General features: G+C 43.1%; 1 protein-coding gene across 4 annotated transcripts in view; it reads left to right on the plus strand.

Moving 5' to 3' along the window:
* The window catches only part of TRANK1 (tetratricopeptide repeat and ankyrin repeat containing 1), a 98702-nt gene that overhangs the window by 14279 nt on the left and 60425 nt on the right, over positions 1-23998 (plus strand). For 3 of the 4 annotated variants that reach the window (XM_046672409.1, XM_046672424.1, XM_046672432.1), the window contains exons 2-7: positions 11107-11238; positions 15399-15525; positions 18453-18603; positions 20777-20895; positions 23369-23452; positions 23691-23829. In XM_046672409.1, coding sequence (XP_046528365.1) covers positions 11107-11238; positions 15399-15525; positions 18453-18603; positions 20777-20895; positions 23369-23452; positions 23691-23829 — 752 coding nt within the window. Of the gene's footprint in view, positions 1-10796; positions 10910-11106; positions 11239-15398; positions 15526-18452; positions 18604-20776; positions 20896-23368; positions 23453-23690; positions 23830-23998 lie in introns of those variants that run through there. The other variant, XM_046672415.1, reaches the window with a different exon arrangement.

A 23998-nucleotide genomic window follows, 5' to 3' on the forward strand; every position in this document is an offset into this window, starting at 1 on the left:
TGATCTGCTTACTGTTATGTTAGTATCACACTTTAAAAATTCGATGAGTTTGATAAATTTATTTTAAAATGCTAGAGGAGATTTTCTCTTAATACTCGCTTTTTTATTAAAAATGTCTTGGCTATTCTGGCTTGTTTACTCTTTTAGATGAGCTTGAGTATTCTTTTGTTAGTGTAAACATCCTGGTTTTTTTAATTGAAATTACATTAATTGAAAATATACATTAATTCATTAATATGGGGACGATTTGACATTTTATAATAGCAAATTTGCCCAAACAGAAACATGTTGGGTATTTTTAAAAGTCAAGACTATTTTTTTGAGTAAAGTTTTGTTTTTTCTCCATATGAGTCTTGCAATTTTATGAGTATTAAGTATATATGTATAATATTAAGTATATATATAAGTATACATATTAAGTATATACGTATAAAAAATAAGGTATTTTTTAATTAAAATTTTTCTTATTACCCTGGTTTTTCCTTGAAAATCTGGGTCTGTTCCCTCAGGTTGGACAACTTATTTTATTCCTGTGTTAATTTAAGCTTGTAAGCATCAAATTGTAAAGCAGTGTGACTCTAATTAACCTTCCCAGGAGTCCTGCTTTTGCTTTTCTCCACATAGTGAAATGTTCCATTTGTAATCTAGAATTTACAGAAAAGCGTGTTTTGAAGTACTGCTTAGCTGAAGGACAAGAGTGAGTCACTCTGAGGTGAGTCAAGTCTTAATATGAATATCAGGGGACACTTAGGACTTTAAAGATGGCTGTACTGAAAATTCTGAGCAGCTGGTCAGTCAGTAGGGATCAAACTTGAATAGCAGAATAAAACTATTCGCCTTCTCAAACAGAAAACAAGTTGCTTAATGAAATCATGTCAGAAAATTGTCTTCATGCTTGCTTCGCAAAGTCAATAGTGGTTTTATTGGGTTGTACCTTGGTTTTGCAGGTCTTTGTTTGTTAAGGGAATAAATAGGGTAGAAACTTAAGGTTCTGTATTTATGGGGAAGCTATGGAGCAAGGAACTAGTTTCTAGTTGTAGTACTCTGGGTGCTAAACAGGGTGACTGGAGGAAATATGGCCCGATTTACTCAGCACAGCCTTTGACCCCACATTTTGTGCAAAATAGAGTACAGAAGTAATTTCAAGAGAACTTAGTTCCTGATTGCAGATATTATTAATCTCTATATATTAGATGTTGTGCAGGGTAGAAAGACACACACTGCTCATTAATCTCTGTGTGTTAGGTGTTGTGTGGGCTAGAAAGACACACCATGTTTAGAGGTGGAAATAGGGTAGTGCAAGGAGTGTGGAAATACCCAGCCCCTGGGGCATAGACTCTGCACACCAAAATTTGGGGAAACACCCTCATACATCTACCACTCTCACACACAAGGGATTAAAGGCTAAATTTCTCATTGAGAGAAAAATAATATTTCAGATGTTGCAGCCAGATTACTAGTGTCTATACAGAACTGCACTCTCCAATAGAACTTTCTCAGTGATGGTGATATTCTGTATCTGACCTGTCACATACAGTAGCCACTAGCTACAGGTGACCATTGAGCACTTGAAATGTGGCTACAGTGACTGAGGAACTGAAGCTCTCAATTGTATTTCATTTTACTTAGTTTAAATTAAAATGTAGATAGCCACATGTGGCTAGTGGCTACCATATTGGAAAGCATGTTCCAGATAGAGTAGTACAGTTTGAAGTCCTAAATCACGATGCTTTTGGCTCTGAGTAACAGAAAACCTAATATACGCAATAAGGATATTTACTGGCTCCTTCTGGGACACCCTGTTTGGCAAAACCAGCAACTCCTGCCAACTACCTCCTCTCCGGCCACCTACCGTTATAGAGCCAGATGCTTGTTTTCCCAGATTTCTGCTTATGACCAGTGAAACACATGGAGAAGTGTGCTTGGGGGTTTGGGAAAGTTTTCCTCTTTTATAAAAGTGATGAGTGGTAGTAGGGAGCCAGATGGTTTTCTACCACCCGTCCATCCTGCCTTGAATGTAATGCCTGGAGTTTTAGCAACCATCTTCTTCCATGAGGGCACTTAGGTTGGTGTTGCAGAAAGATGAAGAGCTATGCTCTTATCCCTGACTTCTGATTATGGGAGAAAATTTCTCCTCCTGGTTCAAGCCACTGTTAGTCACAGAAATGGAAATCCAGAGATAGGGGAGGCCTCAGGATTCTCTCAAACCAATGGCCCGCACATACTTTCCTGTGATTCCCTGGCCTCTGTCCCCTTCCTTTCAGTGTTGGCTTCACCCTCAAGCTGGAAGCAAAATGCAGCTGAAGTTCTGGGCTGCACATTTACACATCTCAGTGTCTAGATTTGCAGCCTCACTTCTACACTGGACAGTGCCCCGAGTGACAGAGAGATTTGCTTCTGGAAGCTTATTCAGAAGAACAAGAAAAAAGGTTCCCAGAAGCTTCCAGTAAACATCGCTTTAAGTTTCAGGGCCAGGACTGAGCCCCACACCCAGCTCTGAACCAGTCCCTGGCGGGGAGATAGAATTTGCTCGTCAGACCTTCCTCAGAAACTAGGGATGGGATTGGCTTCCCATAAGGCTAGGGGCTCAGTGAGGAAGGGATAGGTAATGGAAAGAAAACTAGGGTTCAGTTAGGCAGGAGTGGCCACTTTAAAGGCCCCGGGAATGGTTCATTGTAGCCAAATGGGTAGAGTGTCCGAGTTTCCTAAGTTGTAAGTATCATTAGTTGTTATTCAGTGCCAGCTTTCAAGTTTCTGCCACAGAAGTTTAAGCTGTCTTTAGTTTTTTACAAAAACATTTCCTGGCACCATGCTATCACTAGAATCTAATGAAATCTCCTTAGGCACTTATTGGTAAAGCCTCTTTAGAAAATTCATTTCCTGAGCTTTTCATCGTTGGTGTGCTGTTAGTGGAATTAGTGGAATGATGGTTGTTGGGTGTCCGGGTCAGAGTCCACTCCTCTCCCTGCTGTCAGGTAGCGATATTATTGCTGAGAAAATGAGCTGAAGGGAGTCTGCCATATTGTCGTCTAGTGGTTACTTATTAAAAACAGAACAAACAACAACCCTCTACTTTTAAATCGGGTCTGTTTGGCACTTTACGAGGGAGGATATACATATGGCTAATAACCTTATGAAAAGGCACACAATATCATTAGTCATCAGGGAAATGCGAATTAAAACCACAATTGGCTAAAATTAAAAAGACTGATAATACCCAGTATTGACAAATGTTGGCAGTTTGTACTCCCAACACACTGCTATTGAGAGGATAATTGGCCCCATCCCTTGAAAAACTGGCCGTATCTACTAAAGTACACAGTCCCTCTACCCTGTGATCCTGCGAGTCCGCCTCTTGGCTCCATATCCGAAAGAAACGCAGGCATGCGCTCACTGGAAGACATGTACAAGAATGTCTATAAACAACTTTATTCCTAATTATCTCAAACTAGAAACAACCCCAGTGTCCATCAATGGAATGGATAAATAAATCGTGGCATATTTATACAATGAAACACTGTATAATAGTAAGAGAAATGAAATACTGAAGCACACAGTAACATAGCTAAGTGTCACATGCTTAATCTTTAAGGAATGAAACCAGACTCAAGTGTCCCACTGTGTGATTATGAGGTTTAAGAACAGACAAAATGAATCTATGGTTTAGGGATCAGAAGAGTGATGAAGGTGGGTTTAGACCAGTCAGGGGCAAGAGAGAACCTTCTGGGGACCTGGAAATGTTCTGTATATTGATCTGGATAGGGGTACATGCATGTGAAAATTCATTGAGCGGAGCACGTACGATTAGTGCATGTAATGCACAGTACTGTGTTTTACCTCCATGAAAATGTTGAAAGAAAAAAATTGGGCCTGTTCAAGGTAATGGGTTATGACAGATCCCTACTATATATCTTTTCATTAATATTGCATGGCAATTGTTGATGTATGTTGTCTGACTATTTGACTGTAACCCCAAATACATTAATTGCATGATATTCATGGTCATATAAATTATCTTTGAGTACTGAAAACCACATGCATATGATGCCTGCTGGAGGATTTTTTTTTGCCAGCTTTATTGAGATATAACTTGTAAGGTATTTTAAGTATACAATGTGATGGTTTGCTATACGTATAGTACTTTTGGAAAGGATTTGGGGAGGGGTTTTGATTGCCATCTTGTCAGTGGGGCTAGCACCTTGGCATGGCTTTGTAAGTTCTTGGTACCTGCTGGCCTTTCCTCTCCTGGATGTGCGTGTAAATCAGGACTGCCATGACACAGGGGAGGCTTAGGACCCTGCCGTCATTTGGGTATCTTGGCATAGCATAGTACATAAGGAAAATAATTTTTCTGTCAAAATTGGAGTAGAAACACAAGTCTGGAAAATATTCTTTTACATTGATGTATTAGTGTTTCTTTTTTCTTCCTTTCTAGGTTTTTAGTTTGTTTTCTTCTCACTTTTTGGCAAAAAACGTAACCTAAGCGTTACCGTCTTAACCACTTTAAGTATACAGTTCAGAAGTGTTAAGTATATTCACATTGTTGAGCAACAGATTTCCAGAACTTTTTCAGCATGCAAAACTGAAACTCTATACCTATGGAATAATAGCTCCTTACTGCCCCCTCCCTCTAGCCCCTGGCAACCACCATTTCTACTTTCTGTCCCTATGAATTTGACTACTCTAGGTTAAGTGCACTCCTACAGTGTTTGTTTCTTTGTGACTGCCTTATTTCACTTAGCGTACATCCTCAAGGTTCATCCATGTTGTAGCATGTGGCAGAATGTCCTTCCTTTTTAAGACTGAATAATGTTCACCATATGTAGGTACCACAGTTTGTTTATCCATTCATCTATTGATGGATCTTTTATTTACCCTTAAAGCTTTTTTTATCCTTCAGTTTCCTCTAGGGCAATTTCTTAACTACTTTTTTCCTTATAGCCACCTCCCCAACCTTTTAAGACTTTTTTTTCCTAATACAGCTCTCTGCCCCCCATGAAATTTTAATATCTCAGATACACTGTATATCTATTTGTGTATTGTATGTATATCTGTGCTTTGTACATAAAAAGGATAAAAATTTTCACTCCTCAAGAACCATTTTTTGCCCTTTTGGGGGACAATATTGCCCCATTGAGAATGCACGCTATGGGGAAGATCACTTCTAGACAAAAGTCATGAGGCAGCCCCAAATTTACTAAATATCTTGGTAATGAAAGAAATGGCACTTGGAGAAAATTTTAAACTCACCTCTGCTTTCTCTTCTCCCACCAGCTGTCCAAACCTCCCCACTGTGTGTGCCTGCACCTCTTAAACAAACACACAAAAAAGAAAGAAGAAAAAGGCGAATCCTGACTTTGGTTTGGTTGGGGTAGAGAAGTATCCTTCCCAGTCCTGGTGTAGGGATGGCATCCTCTCTGCTAGAGTGGAGAATGGCTCTGTGACAGCCGCCACCCCCTACCCCCTTACCACTGCTGTTGCTGGAATGCTGTAATGAGTTCGTGATGCCATATTTGGCTCACAGGAAATATATTCCTATAGAATATATTTCTACTTGGTACATCCTTGACAGTCACAAGTGATCCATTTTCAGGCTTTTCTGTACTTTCCAAAATTGTGTATGTCATAAAGCATATACTTTGCCCCATAAGATTTAGCGGCATCAGAACGGTTATTCTCTGGCTAGGCTGTGTATGTGTAAAAGAAATTCAGTATTATATGCATTTATGTTTGGACCCAAAGCTCCTACTTTTGTAATGCAAAATAAAGTTTGACTAAAAGCTTTAGAGTTGATTTTTCCTGCCCTTCACTCCCTTGAAGTCCATTAGCAACTCATACTGGCTCTGCCTCCTGAATTTGTTTTACGTTGGCCCATTTCTCTCCATCTTGTCTACAGCCAGCCTGATTCAGTTAGTTCTTATTAATCCCCAGCTTAAAACTCTCTAGTGCTGTACTGTCCAATATGGTAGCAACTAGTTGCATTGTGGCTATGTAAATTAAAGTTAGGTAACATTAAATAAAGTCAAAAATTCAGTTCTTCAGTTGTATTAGCCACATTTCAAGTGTATAACATCCACATGTGGCTAGTGGCTATCAGATAGTACAGAAGAGAACACTACAATCATCACAGAAAGTTGTAACGGACAGTGCTGCTTTCCCAGTTGCCTTTAAGATGAATTCCAAAACCCTCTGATGGCCTTCAAGATTCCGGGTCATCCATCTATTGCAGCCATTACCTACTCCTCCAGCCTCACGTCTGTCCCCTTCCCCCCTGGCAGTTCTTGAACTGTGAAGCTCAGAGCCTTTGTATATTCTGCTCCCCTTGCCCTACTCTTCACTGGGCTAACCACTTATTTTTTGGATCTTGGTTTAAATGTCGCCTCTAAGAGAGACCTGCCTTGCCCGCTACAATCGAAGTTATATTCTCCTTTTGTATGCTTTCTTGTACCCTCTACTTTTTTCTTCTTCTTCTTCTTCTTTTTTTTTTTTTGAAGATTGGCACCTGAGCTAACAACTGTTGCCAATCTTTTTTTTCCTCCTCCTCAAATCCCCCCAGTACATAGTTGTATATTTTAGTTGTGGCTTCTAGTTGTGGCATGTGGAACGCCATCTCAGCATGGCCCAATGAGCGGTGCCATGTCTGCGCCCTGGATCTGAATCAGCAAAACCCTGGGCTGCCGAAGCGGAGCACATGAACTTAACCATTTGGCTGTGGGGCTGGCCCCTACTTTTTCTTCTTAATATTCATGTGTTTATTTATTTAATGTCCAACTTCCTAACAGACAATAAACTTCTTGAAGGTGGGGATAGTGATCCTTTCACCATCGAACCCCCGATACCCAGTACAGTGCCTAGCTTGGGGTAAATGCTGTGTAAATATTAAAATTGGAGTATTTTGAAAGTTATAGATCCTCTTGGGAGCCGCATATGTGTTGGTGAGTGTGTGAAAATTTCATCAAAAGAGGCACAGTTTTAAAAACAATAAAAAATCCCTGAATATTAGGGAAATAGTTATTTATGGTGTTTACTTGGTGCTGGGAGTAGGACTTCTAGGATGCTAATTTTACAAGGGTGTTTTGGACCTGGAAAAGTCAACTGGTTTTAGGATTACCATCTTGACTTTGGTGTCCATGTAGTTGGGGGTAAATGAGGCCGTAAATTAAAGCTGAATAATTTAAAGTTGGTGGATGAAAGGGACAGGCTGGACTGGGACAGCCCTAGGGTATGGCAGGCCACTGAACTGGGCTTTTGGTGGCCTGGGTAGGCTGATGAGACAGCTGAGGTGGTGACAAGGTGATCTGGTCTTTCTTGTTGTATTTAAACACCCAGGTAGGAGAGGCTTGGGCCCAGCGCTTCATACTTTCCAGAGACCTTTTGAAAAATTTTGAGTGAGTTTCTTAAGACAATCCCTATTCTTCTCCTCCTGCCTTTGTAACCCTTCCCTCAAGAAAAAAAAGAGAGAAAAGCAAAGAAACAAATTGGAGTCCCCAGAATGAGGCCTGACTTTGGCTTCTTATCCCGGCTGTCTCTGGCCGCTTCCCGTGGGGAGTGGGAAGGAGTCTGTTCTAAGAATTGCTCTTTCTGGCCTCAGTTTGGAACTGTCTCTACCCCCAGCATTCTAGAGTTGATCTTGGATCATTGACTGCTTTTGCAGTCTTTTGAAAGGATTTTAATAATAAACAACATTACCATCAAAAAACAAAATTTAACAAATTTGTTATCAAGATTTCAGGTATTATCCAAAAACTTAGAAAGGTAAAACCTCCCTCTGCCCATTCAGCTGCCCCCGGGGCCCACCCGTTTGTAGATTTTGCTCTATTCCTGTAAGTCAGTTATAAAATTTCATGTGTATATATACCATGAGTAATAAAAACCACAACAACGTGGATCTGTTTTGTTTCGGATTTGCTTGTTTCAAGATCTACTCAGTGGATTTGCATTTTTCTTGCTTCCATTTTCTTGGGTGTGGCTAGGCAGCCCATGACGCCTCCTAACAACTGGACCTTGAATTCTGTAGGGACGTAGTGAAACTGACTGACAGCCAGCACTGCAGCTGTGAAACTGTCTCTAATCTTTCAGCTTTCGCACCACTAACGAAACTGAAAGTGCAGGGGAGTGAGTGCCCAGTGCCAGCCAGAATATCATATACTGCAGCCACGTGACTGGGTGCTGACCTGTTAGCCTCTGTGTTGGCCCCTCAGAGGTAGTTGAGCTCCTAAAGTCAGGCTAGCTAGGTTTGGATTCCAGCTCTACCGCTGTCCATGGGACTATGGCAAGCAGCTTAACCTCTCTTTACCTCGGTTTCCCTATATGTCAAATGGGGGCACAGTCATGCTTACCTTATGGGGCTTCTTGTAAGAATGAAATGACACGATTGCTACAAAGCACATGGTAGGTGCTTAGTACATATTAGCCTTTAAGGATATTGCCATTACGGTAAGTCATTACCACTTGTATTTAACAATTTCATCCTATAAATAGACTGCCTAGTTGTTAAAAAAAAAAAAAAAGACTCCACAACTGAGCCCTCTGTGTTCTAAGGCAGAGAGATAAAGCTTTCTTCCCTATGATGAGAATGTAGCTGTCAATAAATCCTATTAGAAAGCAAAAAGCCTTCTGTGTGGTTGGCAATCCCGTTTTCCTGTGATGTGATTGAACCAAGAAAAAGCAGAAACATGAGTGGATGAACACACTTGACGTTTGCTAACATAACATTAAGGGCTCACTCTTGGTTTCCAGAGGAGTAGGAAGAAAACCAAAAATTCTGACGTGAATAGTTTTTATTGTATTTGTAAATACAGCGGAAACGTTTTGTGTTTGAATTCTTTAATTAAGCCCTTAAGGGTCTTGTTTTAATAACATTTGTGGTCTGATTATTAAGGCGGTATATTGTAGAGCAATTGGAACTTCAGAAAAGCACAGGGAGGAAAATTGAAACCCTGCCTAATCCCAGTGGTGCGGCTGTTATTTTGGCGTATTTTTAATACATTATATGTGTTTAAAATTTAATTTGGGATTGTATGCCCTTTTATGTAGCCTGTGTTTTTCATTTACTGACTTAGCCTGTCATTAAATTTTCTTTTACAAAATGGTTTTTAAAATAATTGTGCGATGTTCTACCACATGGATGTTTTATAACTGATTCAAATCCATTATGCATTGTGGAACGTTTAGGGTTATTTCCACTTTTTCACTGTGGCAAATATCCATGAAGCTGAATCTGTCCATGATGTAGTATATTTCCCCTTTAAGCAGTGTATGACAGCCCCCAACATTTGGGGTCATCCTTTTAAGTATTTTCCAGTGTTTCCACTTCGTTGTTTTAATTCTTACTTTCTTTGCTCACTAGTGAGGGTGATCCTGTTTATCCATTCCCCACAGATTTAGCCATTACTTGTATTTTTTTGTGAATTGTCTGCATAGGACCTTACACATTTTGCACGGGGTGTTGGTCTTTTCTTGCAGTGGAAAGGTATTTATAAAGGAGGAGTATTAACCCTTTGTCAGTTGTTACAGCAATTTCCTTTTTCTAGTTGTCTGATCATGGCCAGTTTAAAAAATATTTATTGGACGTATGGCTGACAATATGCAAAGGAGAAACATGTTTTTATTTTGTCCTCAATTAATTTTTGAATTTTTTTTCATGTTCTCCTCAGTCATCTCTGTAAATGTGAGCTATAGAATTGAGAGATTATTTAATGAAAAGTGTAGGTGGAATTTCATGCTCTGGCTCATTTGAGAATCCTGTGCTTCATTCTGATACCGCTCTGCCTGAGGAATGCGGTGCAGTTCAAAAACCCCAGTCCCAATAAACTCATATGGCTTTAAAATAAGCCACCACTTATGTCTGCTTGGATCTGCTTCCCCTGTCCCAAAACCCCTCACCAAAATTTAAAATGATAAAAGTAATAACAGTTATTATCTATCCAAAAATTGCATTGGTTAACAAGACCCCAATAGGTTGTATGACCCTACAGGAACATGGCATATGTAAACACCTGAATTGTCCTCCCCACTGCCTTGCCTTTCCCATTGCCATCTTGGGAGGAGAAAATCCTAAGGGACATGGCTTCTGACCCCCGCCTTTCCCTGCCTCATGGACAGCTGCTTCTTGAGGCTTTCCAGGGTGCTCTCCTCTCTCTACCTTTGTTCAGCAAACATTCCTGAGGTCCTTCAGGTGGGCAGGGCTCCAGGCACTTATCTCCGACTACCTGGGCCACACCAGAGAGAATCAGTTACAGGTAGCTTCTCTGGGTCTGGCTGGCATTCAAATCAGTTATACTGCAAATATTTAAGTATGCCTGGCTACAAAAATGATCAAAACAGAAGTCGTGACCTGAAAGAAGCAGGTGCTTCTTGGAGGGCACAGACAAGTCAGCAGGCAGTGGCAGATTCAGGGACAAATACTCGGAGGCTTATTTGATAGTGTTTTAGGAAGGAGAGGAGGGCGGGAGAGGCAGTGGTTGTGGCCCTGTGCCTAGCCCCTTGTGTATTGAGGCCTTTAGAAATGCACGTCTCATCCCCCTCCCACCTTCTAAGAGAGTGGAAGGACCATCATCTGAGTTTTGCTCGTACCAATAGGTGATGTGGTACAGTGGTTAAGGCAGAAATTTGGAATTGGAGTCAGAACCCAAAAATGCCATTAGCAGATGCTTAGGCATGTGACTTGAAGCCCTTTGAGCCTCAGTTTCCTCATCTTAACAGTGGGGACAATGCTTCCTTAGGGGAGGTAGTGATGGGTAAATGAGAGAGTAGTAACAGTACCAGTTATGGGAATAGCTGCTGCTTCTCGAGCGCATACTACCTGCCAGGTTTATATTGGCTCGTGCATAGAAGCAGCCCCCTCGCCCAGTGCCTGGCTGATCATTAACACAGAATAAATGGAACCATTCTGGCTGCTGCCCCTGAGGTCAGAAAAGAGCTGGGGAAGAAATGGTCTCAGTCTGGTCCCCTGGTGGTGAGGGGTGTTGTCAGGGTGTGCCCTCTGCAGGGGGTGGGGCCAGAATGAACAAACTGTCTCTGCAGACTCTCAGCAGGGCAGATGTGAAGGCGGACGTCACGCCTCATGCAGCCCTGGCAGCGAGCCTTTCCTCCTTCTCCTCACAGGATGGACCCGAGAGCTTACGCTGAGCTGTTGAAAGTGTCCGGCAACCAGGTTCTTAAGAACGGGAAATTCTCTTTGGCCATCAAAAAGTACGACGAAGCCATCCACATTCTCCTGCAGTTATGCCACTGGGGGTAAGTGGATTTGTTTTTGTTTTAAAAGTAAATGGAGACTCACTTTGTTGCTTATGCTTTCTTCTAATTTCTTATCACACCACGTAGTTTCTGTTTTCTTTCTCTGCCATTTCCTGTTTGGCTTCTCTGCCTCCTCAGCTCAGAAACTGAACAGAGAAGAGTACAGTAATAAGAGAAATGGAAAGTGAAACACAGGGGACTGTTCATAAACATTGCAAAACTTCCCCTTCTGTCTGATTATGGGATTGGAGTCCCTGGGATGATCGAAGTCCCCAAACCTCTCATTTGTCATTCATTTCATTTTCTTGATTATCTATGCCATTTACTCCCTGGCCACAGTGCACACCCCTCAGGAACTAAGGCCACCTCTTCTCCTGGCCCTTCTAGTAAAGGCTTATGGAGGACCCCAAAGGGCTTTTGTTTATGTAGGTTGTAGCTATCAATATAGTGTATTAGAACTTAAAACAGAGAAAAATTTTAAATATGTATTCATTCATCCATTTAAAATATCATGATAAACCCATTACATGTTAACATAAGTTACATATTTTTATGAAAAATGGCTATATTTTCTGAAACTAAAAATTTAGTGGGAAGAGTGGCACATTTTACATTTTTGCAAATCTCTTTAGTGTCTGTCTCAATAGAAGACATCTGGCTTCTCACATCTGCTTCTGTGTTCAATCTGTTGTGATATCACATGTCATATAGCCTCTGGAAAATTCCCCGCACACATGTGAGAGAATGAGTGTGAAAAAGACGCAGAATGCCTTAGTATTATTGTTGTATTGGTTTTCTGTTGCCACTATAACAAATTGCTACAAACTTAGTGGCTTAAAACAATACAAATTTATCTTACAGTTCTGGAGGTCAGAAGTCTGAAATAAATCTCACGAGGCTAAAATCCAGGTGCTGGCAGGGCTGGTCCTTTGCGGAGGAGAATCCATTTTCTTGCCTTTTTCAGCCTCAAGTGGCTGCCTGTCTTCCTTGGCTTGTGGCCCCTTCCTGCATCTTCAAAGCACATCGTTCCAGCCTGCTTCTGCCATCACATTGCCTCTGCTATAGCGATGGCTCCCTCTGTCTCTCTCGTAAGGACCGTTGTGATTATATCATAATCCAGGAGAATATCTTCTCAAGATCCATAAGTGAATCACATCTGCAAAGCCCCTTTTTTCATAAATGGTAACATTGTCTGGGGACCATTATTCAGCCTGCCACCATTGTGAAAATATTTTGACGTTGTGGACCACTTGAAACGGTCTTGGGGATCCCCAGAGGTTCCCAGATCATACTTTCAGGACAACTGTAATAGAGGAAGCAGAGGATGGCATTTGGGGGGTGCATGCACCCTAAACTTGTACTGAGAAATGACATCAAGTTAAATTACTGAGCCATGGCTCCCACCTGCTACCACCTATCACCTTGTGTCTATACTCTAGCTGGACTTGAGTGTAATTGGTTTGGGTCTGTAATTGTGCCTCCTGGTTCAGACCAGAACTGTGTTAGAGCTGGGCCTGGAGCTCCTCGTTCGGGGCAAAACATTCGACTTTCTTAATGAGGTAGTGTTGGATGGTAGTTACGGCCATAGACCAGCCCCACACTGAGTGCTCAAATCTCAGCTCCACCACTTACTAACTGTGTGACCACTAATGGGACTTCTGCTTGGGCCCTTGCATGTTGCCTTTCATGGACTTTCCTGACACTGTTCCCTTGCCCATCACCTGCTGCCTGCTTTCTTGCTGCTGCCAGCTGGCAGAGGGATTTAGGTGCATGTGTTTACTGAGCAAGTGCTCTCATGAGAAGAGACTGAGGGAAGCAGGATGGGGCAGGGGAAGGCTCCAAGCAGGGAGTATCTCAATGGGGTCAGTTTCAGCCTGATCCCCTGGGGAGCTCTGGAGCATGAGTTGTACTGCAGAGCTGGTCCCACTTTGTGGCACAGGGCTGACCTTTTGATTCCTATGTCAGTCATTCGTTGGTTGTAGGCCATCTGACCCTGCGAGTTGTCCTAGGGAGTGGGGCTGAATTGATTAGCTTGGGCTTCATAACAAAATACCATAAACTGAGTGGAAAAACAACAGGAATTTATTTCTCAGAATTCTGGAGGCTGGAAAGTCTGAGATCAAGGTGTTGGCAAATTCAGTTCCTGGGAAGAGCCCTCTTCCTGGTTTGCAGGCAACCACCTTCTCACTGTGTCCTCACACGGAGGAGAGAGAGAGAAGAGGCAGCTCTCTGATGTCTTCTTACAAGGGCATTAATTTCATCATGAAGGCCCACCCTCGTGATCTCCTCTAAGCCTATTCACCTCCCCAAAGGCCTCATCTCCAAATACCATCACACTGGGGGCTAGGCTTCATCATATGAATTTAGGGGGACACAGTTCAGTCCATTGCAGGGGCATAACTTCCTGGGGAGAGGGCAGCTTCCTTTAGGCTGAGGATAAATCTTTGGAGAACAGGGCACTAGGACCCCCTAGCTGCAGCCAATAGTTACTGCAGCTGGGGATGGCTGCCCCAGGCAGGGTATGTGGGCTGGACACTTGCAGTTACAGCTCCCTTGCCAATCACGCTCCTACTGTGCTCCTGGGGCCTCATCCCTCAACCTAGAGGGAGTGATGGGCAGTGAGAGAAGCTGGACACGGAAAGCATTGAGGATGGGGACAGTAGTAGAGGTGGTTTTTACTTTGCTTTATTTTTGTGCTTCTCTGCATCTCCTAACTTTTCTATAGTGATTTGTATTCTTTTCACAATTAAAATATTCAATAAAAAAAGAAACTTAAGCCTTGCTTTTCCCCCTCATGTGTCTTGAATTCAGTGGCACCTGGGCTTCTGTTGACATATTGTGGTATATTTTACGTTTTCTTCCTTCTTCTGACCTGGTTTCAGTACTAACCTTGCAGTGTATTAGCAGAGCCTCTGCCTCCCCCTGCTGTGTTTTAGAGGGTCCCCCTGAGACTCCCCCAGCTGTGCCCCTCTCCACAGGCAGGAGTCTGTCAGGCCAGGGGCTTGACCTACCCAGAGCCCTTGCCTCCCCTTTGGTCTGCACCGTGGGTACCAAGACCCTGGAAATCCTGCCCTTAGACCCTGCTCCCAGGGCCTGCACAGGCCTCCTATCCATGGCCCACTCTTCTGAGGGCTGGCCAAGCTCAGGGGTGTGGACAGAGATTGGAATTATGCCTCCTGCCATGCAGGATGATGGCTGAGGTGGAAAGAGAAGAGGGAGCAGGCAGGGGCGCAGGCCTGGCTCACCCTGCCCTGACACAGTGCCTGCAGTTCTCAATTTGAAGCTTGCCTTCCAGGTATTATAAAGTAAGAGGATAGAACCTATTTTATTGAACACTTTTTGAGCTGGATTCATGACCTTCAAATATTAAGGCTAGCTCAGTCCAATAGGACTTTCTGTGATGATGAAAATGTTCTATAATATAGAATTTAGCTGTTGAGTACTTGAAATGTGGCTAATACAACTAAGGAACTGAATTTTAAATGTTGTTTAATTTTAATTAATTTAAATTTGAATAGCCACAGGTGGCCAGTGGCTACTGTTTTGGACAGTGCACATTAGCCACATGGTGGTTGGGCCCCCATGTGCACTCTGGCACTGGGTCCTACAAATGTTAGGTGGCCAGCCTATGTTCTAGGACTGTGCTCATCCTGTACCTCTCACGTTAGGTCAGTGGGGGTGCTGTGGTCACGTGTTCTGAAAGCCCCTTTCCATGGTAAGCTCTGCATCTGTTCAGCGTGAACATGCATGTGGAGTGACACACAGTGTGTTCGGACTCTGCTGAGGCTTGGTGGGAACTCCCATCCTCTCCATCCTTAGGACCAGTCACCATCTTCCCAGCATCTCTATCAGTGGTCTCTAAAAGATGAAAAGATCTGGAGAGATCAATTCGAGGTGGAACCATGGTGTTGTGAACACTCATCATTAAGAGGGGGAAGCAGACGATTTGGGAAGGATGAAGGAGAGATTTGTGCATTGCACATGGCCCAGGCTTTCTAAGGGGCTAGAGGCTCAGATGTGATGGGCATAACTTGGACATTTCCTGCTGAAACCCGTTCATGATGGCAGCAGCCAGCACCAGAAATGGTGGCCTTTAGGGGTGATTTTCTGTATTTGCAGAAAGATAGCTTTACTGACCACCAGTTTGTTCTTTCTCGCAGGGTTCCCCCCAGGGATGTGGCTGTCCTGCTGTGCAACAAATCCAAAGCGTTTTACTGTCTTGGGAAATGGAATGAGTCGTTTATGGCTGCCGAGGCGTGTCTTGAGTGGGATCAAACCTACGTGAAGGTATCGTGACACTGGGGCCTGCTGCCTCCTTCCTCTTAACCTGCCTCTTTCCCTTCCTTCTTTTTAGAATGGAAAGGCTAAGAGTGCTTCTCATTCAACTTTTTGCACCTCAGATAGATGCTCACAGGGCATGTGAGCCGTATCTGGAGAAGAGTAAAACCAGTGATGGCCAAGTGTTGAAATGCCCGTGTAGGGTAGAGCAGAGCTGGGCCTCATGGTGGATGGAGTGCTGTGGAGTCACGTGGAGTCACCATGGAGCTCCTTTTTGTTCTGTAGTTACACCAAAACTCATAGTCTCTTCATGGTCTTTGCTGTTTGCAAGTTTCATTTTAGCAAAGCTTTATTTCAAATGCAAGCTGGGTGGACAACATGGCACCGATTCTTCAGAAAGCATCCTTACGGTAGAAATCAGCCCCTTTGGCGGGATCAGGGAAGTCTGAGAACCCTTTAAGCTGTGAACAAAAGTCAGTAAATGATCATTTGATTGTGTTTTCAGCTAACATGCTCTGGCGCCCACTCCGCCAGGCACCTTCACCTTCTTGGTGCCTCAAGGCAGACAAAAGGAGTGAAAGGCACCATCCCAGCCCTGTACTAATTCACAGGCAAGCTGGGGGAGGAACAGCATGTGCACAATCAGAGGCCTTAAGTTAAATTGCAGTTCTGGAGCTATCTGAGGCAACACACAATTAACTGTCAAAGTAGTGGCATAGACGGTTTATAGAGGAGCTCTGCAATAAAGTGGGAAAAGCACAGCGTTTTTTCTCTCTGCTCTGCTGTGTACTGGCTTCAACAACTTGGATGAGTTACTTTTCCCTCTATAAGGCTTCATTTCCGTAGGAGAAATGTGTGCTAATATCTTTGTCTTAGAGTTGCTTCAAGGACTAAGGAGCCACTAAGTAAGGTTGTTGGCACTCAATAAATAGGAGTTTGTATTATATCCTCAGTGGTCTACATTTCATGTGTGACTACTGGAAACAGAACACAGTGGGAAGTGGGTGAGGAGGTCTCACCTACAGATTACTACAACCTGGAGGAAGGGGTTTGTGGATTTTACATTAAACCTCTTCTATTGGAGGATGGATACTTTAGAAGTTATTGAATAGTTTTGAAAATGGGAAAGCATTTCTGAGGAATTTTCCCTGAAAGACATCTTAGGATTTTCCATCCCCCAAGTAGGATAAGGGAGGAAGTTGGGAGGGTTTGCCTGCATCCCTGAGGCGGCAGCTGTGGCTGTGGCCCCAGGGTCTGAGGGGGTCCTGGATGATGCTCCCAGATTCTTCCTTAAGTGGCCAAACCTGTAGCAGCCCCTCACAGCCCAACAACCAGGACCACTCCCCCATTCTTACCTGGAGGTCCTGGGGGTCTTCCTCCTCCATTCTTTCTCCCTGCCCCAAATGTCCTCTGTAGGGGAGGAAGAAAAACATTTTCCTCTACCCTATTTTGGTTCAGTGGCCAGGGCCCTGCAATTAGACTGATGAGAAAAATTAACAAGAGAAAAGCGTAGAAATTTTATCTGATGTTAATTTTTATGTGGCGCAGGGGCATTCCTAGAAAAGAAGTGAAGACCCTAAAGAAGCAGGTAGGCCTGAGAGCTTATATGCCATTTTTAACAAAGAGCAATAAATGGCGGAGACGCAAAGACAAAGGGAAGGGTTTTTAGACTTCTAGGGCCTACAGACTGTGAGAAGGTAAATATATGGGGAAACTAATGGAAGATAAGGGGTATCTTAGCAGTTTGTCTGTGCTAGTCCATCTCAGTGCTGACTTTCCATCTTCTTCACGGCCATAAAAATTCCCCGGGAGAGAGGATTTATGGCAGCCCTCATTTCTTAGAGTTTCTGCTTTTAGTCGGATAAGAGAAGCTCCGGGAAGGCGTCTTTCTGCATCTGTTGAATCTCAAACGCCTTCAGCTCAAAATAATCCTTACGCCAAAATGTCATTTTTTGGGGTGGCGTCTTCTGAGCCCCTCACCCCCCTTCAAAATAAGAGATGAAAGAAACTTACATCTGAGGAAGGCAAAGAAGTGAGGAATTCTGTAACAGCTTGCCTGGTTGGGGGAAAAAACACATTTTTCCCCCTTTTCTGATTCTTAGCTAAGGTTTTAGACTTTTAAGTGAAGGTTAAAACATGTCAATAAATAATCAGATTTGATGTTAAGAGGAATTTTCAAGTGCTTGCTTTTTATATGAACCCTGTTGGTGAACACCTTCTGTTGTCTTAGACAGAAATTATTTTGGTAGATTCTGATGCCAGTTTATTTAGATGATCAAAGTGGACAAGGCAGTAAGTATCATTTTGTTTCTACTCAAGACTCATACAGTTTGTAGACAGGCAAAACTGGACCACTTTCCTCTATTAATCATTGTAATTTTCCTCTCCCTACAGAAATCAAATTTTTTTTTGCCTCTGACGTATATTGCCTATAATGTGGAGCTTGGTTAATCTCAATGCTTGTCCTTACAATTGTTTCCCCTACATACCCAGTGGAAATTGTGTTTACTTTGATTGAAAGGGAGAGGGAACAACTTCTGTATTTTCATGACAATCTCACTCTTTTCTGGAACACTGCCGTCATGGGTGTTTTTCGTTCCTCTTTTCTTGCCCAGGCTGTGATTTGAGGCATGAATAAATAAACTGCACATGTAGAATTGGAACCAGGCCCACCTCCTTCTCTCCATGTCATATGTCAGATGCTTTATAAGTCCTGGATTGAAAGTGATTATTTTCTTGGCAGTTAAAAAAGGACGGGAAAAATGTGTCACAGAATGTAGTGTGGAAATCCTGTATCCAGTGCTTGTTAGGAACCTGTGTTTATGTAGGAGTGAGACTCCTCGATTCCGTTTCTCCAAGTCGCCAATCTTGCTTTCCTTTCAGCAGCAGGTTAAAAGAGATGGATGTGCTACGGTTTTGGTTTTCTTCTGTTCCAGGGCTACTACCGAGCTGGGTATTCCTTGCTGCGGTTGCTCCAGCCTTATGAAGCCGCTCGCATGTTTTTTAAGGGTCTGCAGCTTCTGCAGGGCAACCAAGACCAGATCCAGGTTGCTGACTTCCTTGTGGGAATCTTCAACACCACGGACAGTAAGCCGCAACTGGGGAAGCCTTCTTTCTTTCTTCTTTTCTTTTTTTTAAGGTCCTTGTTAGTTTCCTTGGATGGCTCCTGGGGACTCTGGCTCCTGGGGACTCAGGCTCCTGGGGAGATCATTCTGGGGTGTTTCTTTGTGGCTGATGGTTGTAGTTTAAATCAAACTGATTTTCGCAATAGAAAGCCTTTTGGAAGCTTTGGTGGCACATGCCTTGTAAAAAACTAAGTCCTTTTGCACAAATCACTTAAAGCTTTCCTAATTTTGTTTCAGACTTTGTTTTCTGTGGTGCTATTCACAGAGCTTTCCCTACTTATACTACTTGTTTTATGTGACTTTTTGCTCTCTCCTGTGATTTTTTGTATGTATTTCTCAAATATGTCGAGAAAATATTCTTGTTTGCTATGAAAATAACGTGGAAGGGCTGATGGAGAGTCCTGTGAAAGCTGACAATAGGTGCTCAGTGTGGCGGCTGCAATACTCATGGCAGCAGAGGACGCGCACACTCGTCTGGGAGTGACACATGGGGGCCTTTTGCATGGCTCATTAGATTATTACTCTAATGACCTGGCTGTGAGATGGCTTTGTCCATGGGCTGGATTAGCCAAAACAGAAAACCATAAAGCGCAATATAATATACTCCTTACCAGTGACAAAGGAGCTCTTTCTCTGGTTATCTTAGCGCAGTCTGACATTCCACCGCTAATCAGGCCATTGTTCTCAAATATTGTGTTTGATCACATTTAAGATTGCACTGTTTCAAGATGTGCTGTTAATTTATGTTCTGCTATTGAGAGGAAACATCGATTCTAACACCTGTCCCTGTTCTAGAGATGTTAGAATGTGAAAAACGGCACATGTTAGAATTGCTGAAAAATGGTCTTTGGCTTTCAGAAGTGGGGAAATCACAACTGGCAATAGATTCAACTCTCATAGATCCAGCTGTTCCCATTGCAATTGTGGGAAAGCAACTTCTGTGGCCTGTGGCTGGACTCCTACAGACTTTTGCAAGTTTGGCACAGAGTGGGGGTAAGAGCAGTATCAGGCAGTGAGTAGAAGGGGCCTAGAGGTGGGGACAGCCTGTCTCTTAGTCAGAGAAGCAGAAGGTCCCCAGACAGGTGCTGAAGGGTTGCAGCTCTCTAGTTAGCCTCTTGCTGTGACTGAAGCCGACTTTCCTTTCCTCTGAACCTGATGGCCTGGCCCGTTCTCTATACTTCCTTATTGTCTTGTCTGTGTCTTTTAAAAGTCACTGTTCTGTCAGAAGCCAGGGCAGAGCTATGGGAATTCCAAACAACTAATTCTTGGTGACTGCACCTTTAAGAAATCTGGATGGTTTCCCTTCTTGCCCCCATCCTGAGAGGGGGCAATTAACAGGACTTCTTGGGGTGACGCATCCCTTATTTTGTAGGCAAAGCATTCCTGTTTGGAGGGTGAATGTCTGCTCATGGCCCAATTTCTAAATTTTGGAAAATAGATTTGTGGAAATTTAGTATCTTTTTGTACAATATATGTTTGTTCTGGTATTTACTTATTTTTGGAAATTGATAACCCTCAAAGAGATGCCATGTTATTCTGGCACCTGACCCTTGAATGTTGTCATGCATGAGTTTGAGAAATGTGGTTTGGAGGATCGTGAGATGCCATAGGCTGATGCGCCACTAGATGAGAAGAATGAGTATTGACTAAAAGAGTTGGTAGACCTGGTTTTTGTCATGAACCAACTGCATGATATGCCGTGAAGCCTGACCTCGTTGTCATAGTTTCTCATCTGTTGGGTGAAAACAATATTTGTCGTATCTTTCTTAAAGGAAGTAAAGTTTGTAACTTCCCTTAAGCTTGCATTTCCTCCTCTGTAGATGGAAATAATAGGCACTGCCTTCTTGGTTTGTTTGAGGGATTAAATATAAACCCATATCAATGGGCTTGGCAAATAGAAAAGCTCAGTGAATGTCAGCTCACACTGATGCTGCCTATCTCTTAGGGGGTTGAGTTTACGGGCGCAGTTAAATGATTGCTACTTCAGTCAATTATATAGGACTTTGAAAATGCCTCCCTTTCTGATATCTTTAATTTACCATTTGTCTATATGTGGTCTTGAGTGGAGGATCTTTTCCTAAATGTTCTCTACTTTGCCCAAGTTAAAATTTCTAAACAATGGAACTTTCTTTCAGATGACCCCATTGTTTTGCAAAGTTTCCTGCCCTACTTTGACCATATTTTCACTACTGGATTCTCAGCAGAAGTATGGCAATCTGTAATAGAAAAGTTGGCAAAGAAAGGCTTGTGGCACGTAAGTAAAAGGAGATGGCTCTCTTGTGGGGAAAGTACATTCTTGATTAAATGATTTCTTTCTGCTGGCACTGGGGGATTGTAATTTATTATTTGTTTATCTTGATACCAAAGTAACTTTTTAGCTGTAAAGTCATTAAAAATGGAAAGTCGCTGAGATGTACTAGGCAGTTTCCATTCTTTTTTAAGCTAGCGAAATTACTGTTTGTGGCAACCTCACCCCTTGCTCTGTGTCTACGTTGTCTTCAAAGAAATGTAAAGACCACATGCTAATGGGTAATGTGGAATGAGGAGAATAAACAGTTGCATGCTCATCTTCATAATCTTTGGCATGCTGCCTTTGCTAGTGTGGGCCCAGATGACCTGCCTGTGCCTCTCGGACGGTTTCCGTATAGCTTTAAGGGACCCACAGGTAGCAGTGAGGCTGTAGGACCCAAACCCGGGGCGAGGAATCCATAGAATGGAGGAGCAGAGTGGACTACGGAGCCTGGCTTCAGTGGCACATTGAATTCAGTGCCTCCTTGAATCCTAATCTTTCACTTTCTATTTTGGGCTAATTACTACTCCTGAGCCTCATTTCCTCATTTGTAAGTTGCAGGATATAAACCTATTCCCTCAGGGTTTTGGTGAGGATTAGCAGTAATGGCCCAAGAGCACCTAATAGCAGCTAATGTTTATTGAGGGCTTACAATGTGCCAGGCACTGAGCTAAAGGAGTTTAATAATTCCTGGCATATGCTAAGTCTCCAGTGAATAGTAGCTGTCATTGACGATGGCTTGTAAGTGCTCATGAGGATGGGCTGGCCGAGGCTGGGAGTTTGGTTAGAAAGGGCCTGGTGGGCTTTCTAAAGCTGGGCGGTCCATAAAAGTCACCCAAACCAAGGGCAACCCATTAGGACTCTAGATCCAGGCAGGCCGAATGAGCTTAGAATACAGAATTCTTTTTTTTTTTTTTGAGGAAGATTAGCCCTGAGCTAACTACTGCCAATCTTCCTCTTTTTGCTGAGGAAGACTGGCCCTCAGCTAACGTCCATGCCCATCTTCCTCTATTTTATACGTGTGACGCCTACCACAGCATGGCGTGCCAAGGGGTGCCATGTCCGCACCCAGGATCCGAACTGGTGAACCCTGGGCCGCCGAGAAGCGAAACGTGCGAATTTAACCGCTGCGCCACCAGGCCGGCCCCCAGAATTCTTAAATTTTTGAAAAGGACATGGATTCCATTGGAAATCCAATGAAATCAATGGGACTCTTGTTGCATAAATGCACAATTATGGGTATAGTTTCGGGGGTACATAGGAAATCTTCTAAAGTCCAGCTATGGGTTTCCTGAAGCTTATCCCCACATTAAAAGGTCTTGAGAAGGCAGGCAGCCAAGGGAAGGCCCTGGAATCCAGCCCAAGTGGCAGGTCCAATATTGTATCAGCAGTGGAGCCTAGGTCATTTTCAAATATTGGAGACAGAAGCATCTTGTAAATAAAAGCCAGGCCAGCAATCAGGACTGTCAGAACTCTGAATGTGTTATCTGGGATTGAGTATGGTCAGTGGGGCCTGTTTAGGGTGAGCAGTTAAGAGTGGACATCAAATTGAAAGATACTGGAAGCAAGATGTGGTCACAGGCCCAGTTCCTGTGGTGCTACATCCACTGGTAAGAGCACACATGGTGGGGGTTGGTTCTGAGGTCGGGCTTCCAGTCATGGCCCTACCAGAGCCTGGAGCGCTTACATCTGTGGTGTACCTGGATGATCTCAACAGGGACCTCTCAGGATGCGCTGTGTGACCTAGGAAAAGTTGCTTAGCCTCTCTGGGATTCAGTTTCTTTAGTGACTTTAGATAGAGTCAGTGGTTTAACAACTGGCTCTCTGAGAAAAAAAGTCCCGATGTGTAGAATTTGCCAATTTCTCTAGCGTAAATACTCTCACCGTGGTCAATTTCAAGCTCCTAACATGACTACAGGACTTGGAATTGGGAGAAGATGTGCACAGTTCCCTCTCACTAGCTGATAGGAGCTGACTTTAGCACACCACTTGACTGGGTCTAATGGACCCCAAATACTTGGAGTGATGAAACACTGATGTGCTGAAGAATTGATTGGGATGGGCTATTTCTAAAGCATTTCATTCTTCATCTGGCTAAGCTTTAATAAATTTGCAGGGAATTACTTTTTTGCTCCACTGCCTCTGTACTCTCTGCAATACTGCTTGCCATTAGCTGCTCCTGTCCTCAGCAGCCTTTGAAGAAACGTGGAGAGCTTAGCTCTCAGCCCGAACAGGAAGTTGGCTAGACAGAGGGACTTTGATGATTATGGTCCAGGCTGTAAAGCTTGGCAAGTAGCTTAGAAAAAGAGACAGGGCTGGAGGGTGTTTGGTTTTCTTTTTGGTTTGTTGATTTTAAAGCTGAAGATAATTTTTGCTCTAATAACCTATATGGAGAACATTCTTATGCCATCTTTTTCTTTTTATCCTCTCTCCTCAGTCATTTCTACTTCTGTCAGTGAAAAAAGACCGACTACCCAGAAATATCCATGTCCCAGAGTTATCCCTGAAAAGTCTCTTTGAGGTAAGGTGGCTTCTTGAAACATATGGTTTCAAGTCAGGCCACTTCAGGCTTGTATTTGGGACCTTCCCCTTTAGCTGTCTCACCACACATTTGTTATCTACAGTAACCTTAGCCCTGAGCCACAGCTAATCCAGGTTTTATCGATTCCAAAATTTATGGGTGAAGGGTTTGAAGTTTCATATTGATGATGACTTCCATGATTCTTCCTGTGTGTATGTTGGTTTTTTCTTTTTTTCAGAAATATGTCTTCATTGGACTTTATGAGAAGATGGAACAGGTGCCTCAGTTAGTCCAGTGGCTCATCTCCATTGGTGCAAATATTGAGACTATAGGCCCGTATCCGCTTCATGCCCTCATGCAACTCTGTATCCAAGCGAGTGAGTGTTCTTTCCATTATTCCCCCTCCGAGCTGCCCTTCCAGCTCTGAGCTCTGGGACTCTGCTGAGCTCAAGCGAAACCAGAATGTGGCCACTTGAATGTAAAATATTTAAATGATTTGATTATTCAAATGGATGACGGCAGCAGGGAAACAGCATCATTTGTATT

This window comes from Equus quagga, chromosome 1 (genome assembly GCF_021613505.1).
Source record: "Equus quagga isolate Etosha38 chromosome 1, UCLA_HA_Equagga_1.0, whole genome shotgun sequence".
Taxonomy (NCBI): Eukaryota; Metazoa; Chordata; class Mammalia; order Perissodactyla; family Equidae; genus Equus; species Equus quagga.